This window comes from Spodoptera frugiperda, chromosome 18 (genome assembly GCF_023101765.2).
Source record: "Spodoptera frugiperda isolate SF20-4 chromosome 18, AGI-APGP_CSIRO_Sfru_2.0, whole genome shotgun sequence".
NCBI lineage: Eukaryota > Metazoa > Arthropoda > Insecta > Lepidoptera > Noctuidae > Spodoptera > Spodoptera frugiperda.
This window is the reverse complement of record NC_064229.1, coordinates 10803660-10817219: the sequence shown is the minus strand read 5'-3', so window position 1 is coordinate 10817219 and position 13560 is coordinate 10803660. Positions and strand designations below refer to the sequence as shown.

General features: G+C 35.6%; 1 protein-coding gene across 5 annotated transcripts in view; it reads right to left on the bottom strand.

Moving 5' to 3' along the window:
• Positions 1 to 13560, bottom strand: part of LOC118277913 (LIM domain only protein 7) — a 178039-nt gene that overhangs the window by 85618 nt on the left and 78861 nt on the right. For 3 of the 5 annotated variants that reach the window (XM_035596928.2, XM_050700231.1, XM_050700232.1), the window contains exon 3: positions 2243 to 2471. In XM_035596928.2, coding sequence (XP_035452821.2) covers positions 2243 to 2347 — 105 coding nt within the window. In that variant the 5' untranslated portion in view covers positions 2348 to 2471. Of the gene's footprint in view, positions 1 to 2242; positions 2472 to 2670; positions 2838 to 13560 lie in introns of those variants that run through there. The other 2 variants (XM_035596927.2, XM_035596930.2) reach the window with 1 other exon arrangement.

Genomic DNA, 13560 nt, shown 5'->3' with positions numbered 1-13560 from the left:
AATGTGCACCTCTGCCTACCCCTTCGGGGATAAAAGGCGTGATGTTGTGTGTATATAAGTAACAAATTTCTATGTAATAGGGGTTAAATTTGTCTGTAAATAGTTCTAGAGTGGGCCTGTAATTCTGCCACTGCTGGGAATTCACCACTTTTCTACAGAGTGTGAATTAAACTAACTAACTATTGACACGGTATTGATTGGTTTCTGATTTTATTAGGGACGAATCTAAAAGATAGCAAGGAGAGTAACTAATGTCTTGTAAAGAATTCAGGATCTCAGTAGGTATGGTTGAAGAAAAATAAGTAAAAAATATGACCATTCTCACACTTTAGTTAGTTATACGAAACTTTTACATAATTGCTGAGAATTTGTGTGCATTGCGAAATGTTTCCATTGACACCTGACGCCTGCTAGTGTCGCAATCGGAATTTCACTTGCTCATTCATTTTCAAGGCTATTTAGTATGTCGAGTCGTTTTAGTCTTTTAAAACTGCATAACTAGTGCCTAACCTAACTACCTAACATTGATTATTGACCGTTAAAACTAAGAACAGTTAATTCCAAAAAGTTCTAAATCCGTAATAATTCAATTTTAGAACACAAAGTAATAAAACAATACACATTACGGTTATCCAACTCCAAATAAAAAAATAGAAAATAAAAATAATATAACAAAACAAATAGTTACTACATTATTCCACCGAATAGTGCGTAACAAGAGAGTGGATAACGGATTATTTAAATAAAATATAAAAAAATAACTAGTTATCCACGGCGAATAACGACAGTGAAAGTTATTCGTAACGCATCGCTGCCTTCTATTTACCTTCGGTTAAACGTTATTTTAAAATTAAATATTGGCTTATTTGGTCTGCCGTTGCTAATCAATTGGTGATTGACAAATTTCCTGGCGTACGTAAGTCACTGTTTAATAAGAGAATGTGATAACGTTATTTTTTTAACCGTTTTTGTGGTGTTTTTTCTTCATTTGAAATAACGCGTAATGTTTACTATTTGGCGTGAATTAATTGAGTGAAACCAGTTCCTTAGGCTGTCGTTTTTTGTTGTTATAGGTAAAAAGCGATAAATCATTTCTGAACGTGAATATATTTTTAATTTTCAACACTTTCAAATTGGGCAAAACATTAATGGAATCTGAATATATTTTTTACGCATTGTAATAAGACTGCTTTTGCCTGTAGTGTAGGTACTATACATTATGATTAATACTAGTATTTTTTCCATTTATGCGATGATGATGACATAATAAATCGATGACTGAAGGTAAGCAACTAGGACGAGGTCAATTTATGATCAATTTATAGGAAAATTCTAAGAATCAGAGTTTTATTACTCAATAAACACTTAGGCACACCACACAGCCTTTACTCAAGCTTGAATTACCTACTTAACACTGTTTATGTTAAGTTTCTATAAAAAAATAGCATCGTAGTGTTTACACCGTTTATCAGTTGAGTACCTAGTTCTTATCACAAACAACTAACTTACAAAGAACGAACTAAATACATAATTAAGATCGATTATCAGTTTTGAAGAAAATGACTCAATGTATATTTGTTGTTAAGACGGATTATAAAACTGAGACTTTGCTTTTAAACGAATTGTTATTTATTATTTAGGTAGATATAGCAATTGACGATGTTTCTAAATAGTTAAATACGATATAATATTAATACATGTCTCAATCTGAATTCGATTAGGTAGTTACACTTTTTGTTATTTTTTAGCTTGTCAAAGTCTGTTCACAATCCTACACTTGGGAGCAATGATAGGGAACCACAGCGTTTCGTCTTTTTCAATTTTTGATAAAAGTGCTTCATTAATTGGAAGCCTAAGTCATATGTAAGGCAATTCAATTAAGCATCTTTAAAATAAGAGTGGTAAAACGAATAACAAATTTCAAAGTTATATACGGTTCTTTAAAACGAAAATACAAACGCTAGCTGGCTCCGTATCTTTGCTCTCAAGTGTATTTAACACTACGTTCACGGAAGACAATGTTTTGGTACGAAGTAAAAAGGAACGGTATTTGTATTTTACACGCTTTTAAAATGACCTCGCGTTTTATAATATGGCCGAGATTACGAATAAGAGTGGACTACAAAAATCTTGCACGTAACACTAACAGTATTGCACGAACGAAACTTTTGAAAGCAATTGAGTAAAAAATAACACGTGAGGCTGGCCAAACATTCTAGTTTTGAATAAAAAAACTACTTACAGCCTTAGAATATCCGCTCCCGGCGCTTCCATCGGACGAGTTGCTCAATCTTCTCTCACTGTTGGATGCTGGCGGCGACCACGCCGAACCACTGTCTGACGGCATCTTGACAACCACAACTGTCTCACATCATAGCTATCAACCACTATTAACTCGTTATTAACCGTTATTCACAACACTAGCACATCACTATCGGTGTTCCGCGGTCCATTTTACTTGTCCCGTTTACCTGCGGAAGAAAAAATATCGTTGAGATTTTACGATACAATGTTGTTATCCACTATCTATTGTAGATAGCAAAGAATATGCTGGACGGGACACGAATCGAACTGGCGATAACTAAAACATGTGTTAGATCTTACAATAGATAACTAAACTAAAATCGTATTCACAAAACTTTAATTTATACAGAACTCGAGAAAACTCACACAATAACTGGTAGTATACAAGGAGAATCGTATAACTATAACAGTAGTAAGTTTACAATCGCTCGGTTATTTCGGAAATAACCGTTATTGGAAACAGACGTCCGTTCGGTGGCGCGCGCGGCGGAGTACTGGCGCGCCGAGACTCGCGCGCGGTTGCGCGACACAACACAGATAAATTATATTATTTCTTAATCTATAACCAGTTGTTATTATAAAACTATTTTATTTTGCACAATGTTTTGTTACATTATTAGTTTTAACGCGTGAATGCATTAGTTCAATTAAAAAACGTTGTACATTGTCTTATTGTAGGTATTCTTTATATAACAATGCGGGTATTACTAAACCTCGCTGTCATTGACCAATATTCTGCTTGTTTTCGTATTTGGGTTTTGATGTTAGGCTCAGAATTTTAAAGCATTTTTTCTGTTCTGTAAGACCTAAAGAATGCAATTGTTGTACGTAGAATGTCGCTATTATCAATGACTTGTAGTTTGCGTCGTAAAACCGTTTAGTTTCTACGTTTTTTTATGCGCCCCGTCACACGATACTTTCTAGGTGTGCACAAAAAATAATTTGACACGAAATGCCGAAGAAACTTGAACTACATTTAAATAATGTCCGTACAATATGGCCTGAATACCTGCTATATCTGATCGGTACCTATTTGTTGACACGCGATCAATTACCCATTCAAATGACACGGTGCACACATGACGCGATCTATCGCCGCGCAGACGCAGCGAAATGGGAGGCATTGTACTTGCTTGACCACCATACTTTCGGGACTTTGTCGGAATAATCCTACTATTTTTTTGTATAACAAATTTTAATCAAAGTTGTTCTTGCAAATGTTGCCTTATTTCCATTTAGAAATGATATATCTAATTGATTAAAATGCAGGTTTACGCCATCCGAATAATTATACAAGATGGTGCGAATCCGAATAATTTAATACTAATTCTAGCAAGAATTTAGTGTTGCATAGTTCTACATTAAATCTAGACAGTCTAAATGTTAAGGATATAATTTTATAGCGTTTAAATGCCAAGGTATTAGTGCAAAAACATCGATGATCGCATAAAATATATCGATTTACGAGGTAGAAAAAGTGGAGATTTTCGATGCAGTAATAATACGCCTACGGGTATTTCAAGCGTCTAACTCAGTTCATTATCGGAAAGGAAAATCGCATCAAAATCGTTCGAGGAATTCGCGAGGTTATGTTCCAAGACAAACAACTATTGTATTTTTTGTATTAAATACAAATATATAAGTGAATTAGTCGTTCATGCTTCCTGCATTCTACAAAAACTAGTTTTATGTTGTAAGAAACATATGATTGTATTGAACAATAGTCACTTAAATAATTCGTGATTCAGCATTGTATGCATTTTTATACCATTAGCCATAAGACTCCTGATTAATGATTGAGCTCCGGTAAGTAATTATATTTAATAGATTTAATTGTCTTGTCCATTACTGCTATGTATTTAAGTATTGTCTATTTCTTTAGAATTGTCTTTATGTAATAGCAAAGTCAATACAAAAAGTCATATTAACGCTTCAAGTTAATTCTGAGTAAATAGACGACACATAAAACTTTATATACCTTTAGTAAATTAACCAAAAATTTAGTTGGGAAACGAAAATCTATTTTATGTGACTTATCTAAATTTGGCAAAGACAATCATCATTAATTTCCTAAAATGGCGACGTCTGGTTGTTTAAAAGGACATTTTTGTTACGTCATCTCAGTGGCATCTCGCTGGAGTGGTGATTCACAAGTGTTGTACCTAGTTTCCATGACGACCTTCACCTTTGAAGGTGGTTCTACCAGCAGTGTACTGACGGAACTGGTCATATTGACACGTCTCGTTTTTGTTGCTTGTTGGAGTTTATTTGCAAATGGATCGGCGCTGTCAGTTTGTTTGTATTGCAAATAGTTTCTGAGCTAATATATTCGGTGTATTATTTTTGTTTGGGCCGGGTCTTGGTCGTAGATTGTATTTTATTAGCTAAACGCTTGAGGCATGATTTCTTTCATAGAAACTTGTTTAGATAAATGCAGTTTTGGAGAAAGGTTGTAGTAGTAGAATATAAAATTGTCATAGGAATGGCTTTTATGTGTAAGTTGATTAATGTATAATTTATTTACTTGGTAACTGAATAAAATTTATTACATTTTAAGAAAGTTACGAGTAGTATTTTACAATAACTCATTAATATTATGCTTGGTACAAGAATAAAAGAAAGCAAAAATAATTATCTTCGATAGTTAAACGAAGAAATATCCTGGCTTCTTCAAACCGCATGGCCACCCTACCAATGGGACACTTTCTACGCTTACACACCGTGCGGAGATAACGGCGAAATTGTCTCGCGGAACACAATACACGGACACACTTCTATTACTTCCTGCATAAGGTTCAAGTTCGCACGTAAAGGGCACGTTTGGGTCACTTTATAGACAAAGGGCTAACAAGAGAAATCGGCTGGCTGACCTTATTCGTAGATTTATGTAATACAGTTTATTAGTAAGGAGTTATGGGACCAGTTGGCTTATGAAATATTCTAGTGTTTGTTGGTCAGCTCTAGCCGGCTAGTCTAGGTACAGTTGACAATTCTATGGTTATTTGGTGTACTGCAAGCTAAGAATTCAACAGTACCCTTAGTACGAGTTTGCTTTAGTTTGCGTTCGGCGCTCTGATTGGTCGGCGCGAATGAATCAACCAATCAGAGCGCCGAACGCGCCCTCGTTTCGTTTTCGTTCAACGTAAAGCAAACTCGTACTAAGGGTACAGATATTTCTTATTGTTTTTTATGAAAAAACCTGGGACCGGCTTTAGAAAAAATTATTTTTTTCTTCTTGCTCAGAAACTATATACATACGTTTACAATTTCTCTTTTCAATTTATAGGCGAAAACAAACAAGAAGTTTTAACGTATCTCAGTGTGATGATATACATAGGTTTAATTAATAGTTAATCAAGTTAATAAAAAACCTATCATATTAAGTTATTACTTTATTAGCCAATAAACAGGCAGAATGTTGAGCTTTCTTCAATAACTTTACTTTCATTGGCTGCACACTTTATGCCTCACTTCACTATAAACGTCAACAGCTGAAAATTAGTTTTGCACAGAAGTTAGCACAAATTGCAATAATGTACAATGGTGGTCACATGCGCCTGACCACCACAAAGTAAGCTCTGATTTGATTCCCGGCTCAAACACATATTGTTAGGGTAATTCAAATTATTAAAAATGGATAAATTTTATAAATAGAATCTTAAATGGTGTCCAGCGTATGGTAATTAGCTTCCCTAGGTATGGGATTATTTGGAACTCGCATGTAATAAGAGGCTGCACCTACCTGCTGAGTAGATTTCAATGAAATCCGTCACGACATTAAAAATCTTCGACAAAATAGCGTAGGTGCAATTCAAACTTATGCAGCACATTTCTCACAATCTTATACAGCACATCTCATGTATTAATGATTTCTTCATAGGACACAAAAAATACAGTATATCAGCTGTTTATCACTTTTTTCCTAGTTATCGATTAGATCATACACTATCTGATGTTGGAGAGAAAAGATAACAGATGGAGATATTGATAACGCTTGTAAGATGAGAATTATTTTTCTTAGTTATTGATATGCTAGAAATTTCTTTTGTACCTTTAGTCGGACGGAACGAATAAAAAATGCACCACTATGGCTTTACTTGGTCAGGATATTCCTACATTATGTGTGACGTAGAACATTTTATTAACACATTGCAGGCGCAACATCAGCGCCCTTAGTATCAATTTGCTTTACATTTAAAGTAATCTAAACGAATGCGCATTTGGCTCTCTGATTCGCAGGATCGAATAAACTAATCAATCAGAGCGCCTGTCCATCTGTTCCGTCCGAAAACTGATTATGTTTCCCTACTGTATCCGCATAGTATCAAATGTTTTTATTTATATGTAAATAAACGTTTTTCGTAGACCGTTGTGATTGAAAAGGCCGACTAATTTCCTCAAGTGTGTATACATAATTCCGACTGAATTAATTTTCAAATAAACAGTATGTTAACAAAACCATTCGACTTTAATTATCACTTATTAAATGCGTTGGCAATGTCTTGTAAACACGTTTAATAATAAATAATATAAATATGTCGTCCCCGCATTAATAACTGCGAGAATTTATTTAATAATAAATACAATAGTTGATATAATGTCACAATAATGTGACATTTAACACGGTACCTACTTGTACACATCAGTACATACGTCACTACACATAGGGCTGGTCGGTTTAGAATGAAAAAATAATATTTGAGACTTGAACGTACATCAACAACAACACAGTAGCAGCGTGTCTATCGCCGCGTCGTATGTCGCCAAATGCTGCTCATGGAAATGAGCCTCTAGCGTAGCTTGGACTGGAGCTGCAGGGCAGGAGCAGGAACAGGGTTGTTTTTAGTAAGTAAGAGTTTGACACTCCTCGACTTGCCCAAGTCGCGGGAGAAATCATTGGATGATTTTCCCCCATAAAAAAGCGTAGCTTGATACTAGCGAGGAACTCGCCTCGTCAAACTGTTACGTGAGTAAACCGATAACATTGTAAATTGAACGTCTACAAAATAACTAAAAATAGCATTTTTGAAGGAAATTCCCAACGACCAATATAGGAAAGCCCCTGCATCACCAACCCTGTCATAATTCATTACAGTGTGTAGCGTGTCAATTAATAATGGTTGGCATTTAAAAAGAATCTCGGCGTTGCAGGAAGGCTCGAGGCCGACTACATTCGTAACCTATCCCTTGGACAAGGATGTGGAAAATTACGCCGTGACGGGGGTAAGCAGAGCTCAAGCTCCTAGGGAAGGTTTATATTTAGAGACAAGTAAGTCCATACTTTTTACTCTCTTCACTCATAAAAATAGAAAAACATGGTAAATAAATATCCCGTTTCAAGTTCTAATACTAAAGCCCATACTTTTTTTTTCTAAAAGGTTGTGTAAGGAATATCTATGTATCTAAGGTTTTTCCAAATTAAGAGGTTTTTTTAATTCATTGAGACAAAGCCTCTTCAACTAGAAGTGCAGTGAAGATATAAAATTACCAGATTACATCTCCTCCTCAATGGATTTTTCTGAAAACTGAAATACTATAAAGCAAGTATCAAGATTAAAGATGTAAGAACTAAACTAACGCGTAGATTCCGTTTCAAAACAAATGAAAATAAGCTTTAGTTTATAATCGATACAGTACATTTTCAAATTATCCGCCGACAGTGACGAGTGGACGTAAAAACTTGAAGCCTGAGTGACACTGACCACAGAGAACATTCACAATCAGTCGGTCGGATGCGCATGCGCACCGTTACCACCGTTTTTGCGATCGCACGTACAGCTATATCGTTTGTCTCGCTCTAACTTAACATAATGTTCGGCGATTGATCGATAGTGGTCCAAATTCTACTATGAGGCCTGTTATTTTCTTCGAATTCGAATGAAATAGACCAATGGTTCCCACCCAGTGGTCTGTGGACCATTAGCAGTCCGCAAAATAAGAAAGATACACAAGATAGCACATCATAAAAATACCACTTTTAAGCTCTAATAATGTCACAACTAATGGATCTAATGGATAAACTGATTAAAAAAAAATATTAAAAATAAAAACAATTTTTATGGGAACGAACCACCTCATGACTCCTATCAAAAGTGTCAAAAAATGATCCACAAAATGTTGGGAACACCTTGGGATAGACCGAGCTGACTATGAAAGGTATAAAACTAACCTTTACCTACATACATAAGGTCTTCAGACGAACTTATACTTTCGTCTTACTCAATAATACTTTAACCTGACCTAGGATCGAACTAAGAACCTCAATTCGCGAGAATCTAGGCAATGAAATATACTTAAACAAAAGGAAAATTACCATATTTCACAGCAGTTTATTGTGTCCTCATTGATAGAGAAGTTATCGTCTGTGGCTAGGTACTAATATTTCTGTTAGTTAAACAACCATGCTCAGTTCAGGTTAACCAGTAGAAGCTACCCCTTGACCTTAATCAGAAGGCCAGGGGGACAATCAGAGTGATCTATGGACCTATGGAGTAAGACCAGGAGTTAATACTGGTCCGACTGGATCCACAGATTCTAAACGGGTCTTTCTGAAAGGGAAAATTTATATCGTTTTGTAGGAAACACTAAAAGCGAAACATGCTTAAGGCCGTCTACAAACTGAAGCTAATTAACAGCAACAACGATCAGAGAAAATTGTGAGCCACCACCGGCACCGAGAGGGAAATCTGGAGAAATTCCAATTAATTTTATATCATTATTAAATTAAAATTGTCATTAAAACGTAGCTGTTTACTGAAGGAAACGATTGCTCATGTGATGTTGTATAAAAATGCTAATTGAACATCTTTCTCTTTGATTTTTTTTTCTAAAGATATCAAATATCGTGAGACATGCTAAATTAACTAAAAATCAGACGTTAGCCTACGTTGCTCATGATGAAGAGTCCCTCTGTGAATCGAAACTAGTAGTTTTTCTCCATTAATATACGTGAGAAAACCGTGGTTTTTAGATAATAAAGATATCGAGCTTATTACCGTACTAGTACCAATAGGCATTAGGTATAGATCTAGTGCAGCCTGAAAAAAAATCGAAAAGCACTTTTGGTAAAGAGCTAATATAAACTGAGGAAACAATATGATTACATGGTGTGGATTCAACAGATTAGTTCAGAAGTTACCAGACGCCAACCTTCATCAGCGAATAAAAATCCGATTTTATGCGTCAGACAGAATACATGTCTACTATAAACACGGAAACTGCTTTCCTCAATATATTCGCTCGTAATATTATAATATTAATATGCTAAAGGTTTTCGGGGCATCATCAAGATTCGTGGTAGCGCACAGTTTTTAATTTATCATGCGTGTGGCGCCGAGTTGTGTAAGGATTAAACATCTTGCGCTTAACATGCATAGGTCAAGATGAGACGTAAGTCAAAAATGCTAATTTTATATACTCGGTGTAAAACGGAACGCTTCCGAACGCTGCAAACTGGTGATGGTAAAAAATGAGTTGTATTTTCATAAAAATAAGAAATTCAATGTTTATTTTATGTAATAATAGTTGTAATCAATAATGAAATGTAATGGACTGGGGACAAACTGTCATCTAACATTGACAATTTCATATTTATAAGGTGTTCTACAAGATAAAAGATCTTGTGTTCTTCTACAAGATCTTTTACAGAATACATAATAATGATACAATTTTTTTAGAAGAACAGAGCACAACAAATAATAACACTGACTGTACAATTGGTATGGTGGCTGGGCAACCGGCTGTTGCATTCCCGTACTAAACAACTCTTTTCTGATCTACAAAGTAATATTTCGAGTCTGGGTGTCATGTGTACTTGTAAATTTGTAAACGCACCCACGACATATAAGAATATCCTAGCGTGGGGCAATGGTTTTAAAACATAAAAAAAATAATACCAGATTTACGAATAAAGATACAGTAAGTCACCGAAAATCATAATACTTTCAAGCAAACATTTCAGTAACTTAGTTATTCTAAGTATTCGCATAAGTGCGATTTCCTTTACAAACGTGCACACGTAACATGTGGGTAAGTGGGTAATTTTATTAATTAATAGTTAAATAATACGGTGAGAGTGATACGCATGGTAAATTTGCTACCTGATTGCGTAATTACACTGTTTTGCATGTAATTGTATTGTGTTGTTTTTACTTTTTATTTTAAGTGTCTTTTACGGCTTGTTGTTTTTTGGTGGTAACTTTTAATAGAGGTGTTTCTGTGGCGTTTATTTTGGTGTAATTTTTTTGTTGTTCATTGATTAGGTGTTATGTAATTTGTTTATTAATAATTACATATCAGTATAATATTATCGTTTTTTTTATTATTGTAACTAATAGACATATTTTTTTATGAAATAAACCGGGAAACGTACAGACGGATTACCTGATAGTAAGCAATCGCTGCCGCCCTTGGACACCTGAAAAATCAGAGGCGTTACAAGTGCATTGTCGGCCTTTTCGGGGTTAGGAATTGAAGGGTTATTAGAGAACCGGGGATTGGGAAGATTAGGTAGGAAACATAACGAAATAACGCAAGCGTTGTTTCGCGCCTGTGTTCTGTGAAGCCTTTTAGTTTTCCATATACCAAGAACAGTTTCAAACCTTGAACTATTATTAAAAACGAAGTAAATCAACAATCACTTTGATTCTCCATTTTGCTATTTTTAACCGATTTACGCACTTAACATCTTTACGTAAGAATTAAAATCAACTGTCTGACAGACACCAAGACCAATCTCAATATCAGAAAATAGATTTAAGAAAATCACACTACTATTATAAATGTGAAAGTTTGTTTGTCCGTCAATCCCGTTGAAACTACTGAACGGATTTTGATTTGGTATACAGACAGGGTATGAGCTGAGTTTTATGATAGGATACATTTTATCAAAGGGGAACTCAGGCGAACCCGCTGGCAGAAGCTTGTATAAGTAATAAAGAGAATTAAATCGATCTCTGATGATACGGACTTACGGACGCAACTATTCATCAACCGTTAATGTAGCAACAAAGTATTGCAAAGACAAATTCTTTAGGAAATGAGTTTTAACGTAGCTGTACTATGAATAGTATGAATTACCGACATTACACGTTGCCACATCATTTGGACTGCGACTGGCCAAGGAGGTTCCGACATCGATTCTAGAGTCTAGAGAAGTTAGGACGATGATTGAATAACATTATAATTATGTTGTTTACAATTTGATCTGATTCTCTCATTGGTACATAATCATACATACATAACGTCATCCCTGTCTCCCATGGAGGTAGGCATAGACAATAGAACGTCGATTGCTATGAATCTTTACATACCTACTTCTTTTGCTTAAACAACAGTCGTCATTATACATTTCATGTCATTTGGCCCTTCTTTATCGCAAACACGAGGTTCGGACTTCGATGAGTACTACAGACGGCTTTGGAAGTCTGGATTGGTGGCTATTCTCACTTCCTATTGCTATACACCGATAGGTACAATAAAATTCCCGACTAAAAGGCCAAATAATACTTTGCTCGACCAACGAGGTAGTCGAACATACAAAGTATTCGTTAATTAATACAGCCATAATGCGATAACTTTGGTCGGAATTTAATTATATTTTATGTGCCCACTAAAGATTACTTTACTACCGAGATTTTACTACGCTTTTACTATTCTATGCCACAGAAGGACGCCTTGTTAAGTGTGAGTGAGAAGGAGATATTTGTGATTTGTATGATGTTGTCTCTTTTCATTGAAAGAGATAACAGTCAGTGTTTTTTTTGTTGGATTTTCGACTTAATACCTAGATAATAAGGTTGGAAATCTAATGATTGAATTTGACAGAAAGGTAGGTTGACCTGTTGGCGTCTGTACCTAATATTAGACTGAACTTATTTTAAAAGATTGAAGGTAGTGAGTACGGTTGCTGTTTACGAGTTTCCGAGTTTGATACCCAAATCGACTATATTATCATGTCATTAGATTTCAAACTGCAATAGCATTAACCAGCTAAACTAGACTATGACTAACACAGTCTTTCGAAGAAACAAATCTAGGTAACACTGAAAAAACCTAAATTTTTAAGATGAAAAGCGAGTATTGCACCTACATTTCTCCTCAATACAGGAAAAACAGCTACAATACTTAGGCAACAGTATTACATAGCCAAGATGAAACAGTTGCCGTCTTGTTACAAGTAACTGAACAATTTTACTTGTTCACTCGATTGGTCACGGTCATTCTTTACTTTTTGCTGAATGCCTGAAACATACGCTGACAACTGACTGCAATGTCGAGTGAAAAGAATTTCACAGGTTCTTACTTCATTAGGAAAAGTTTAGGTAATCCTTTGAGCATGTCGTTTATGTAACACAACGTATGAAATATATTTTTTATGGTATAGCCGGTAAACAAGCAGAAAGATCACCCAATGGTAAGCGATCGCCGCCACCCATGGATATCTGAAACACCAGAGGCGTTACACGTGCGTTGCCGGCCTTTGGGGGTTAGGAATTTAAGGGTTGCTGGGGAACCGGGGATTGGGAAGGGGGAATTTTAACCCCACTCATCAAAACGAAACACAACGCAAGCGTTGTGTCACGTTGGTTTTCGGTGAGGCCGTGGTATCACTCCGGTCGAGCCGGCCCATTCTTGCCGAAGCATGGCTCTCTCATACTTAAGAATATATAATAATATACCTGTATCTAGAACATAAATCTAGCCTTCATATTTACTGAGAATTTCGTTAGTCAGTATGTAATTGGATAGCAGTTAAACGAGACTAATCATAGTAGAACTTGTAGCCACAAAATTGAATTATACTTAATAGGATTATTTGTAGACGGTCGTGACTAAGAAATGGTAGCAACGAACGATATTATGCCAACTGTATTCGGATTTGTAAAGAAATTGACAAAATAGTCAATAACGTTAGTAATATCTTCAGTCACAATAGAAACGTGAAAGTTAACTGTGACAAATTAGATAGAACTTATTGCATCTTAGAGTTTAAAGCAGTAGGTAAGATTAATCACACAGAAAGCTAGCACATCAAGTATCCATCTCATTACCTTCGCATCTAAAAACACCAGCCGTGCCCACATTCCCGGCTCCTTGCAAAACAAACGAGTTACATTCTATGCCTTAAACGGCGTTAGCACATGTCCCCTCGTCCGGTCTAGCAGAACCTGCTGAATTACTTGATTTAGATCAAACTATTTTGGTTATTGTCGCTTCATTAGTGCTTTGTACGTAACTGTCGTGGTTACGGGAATC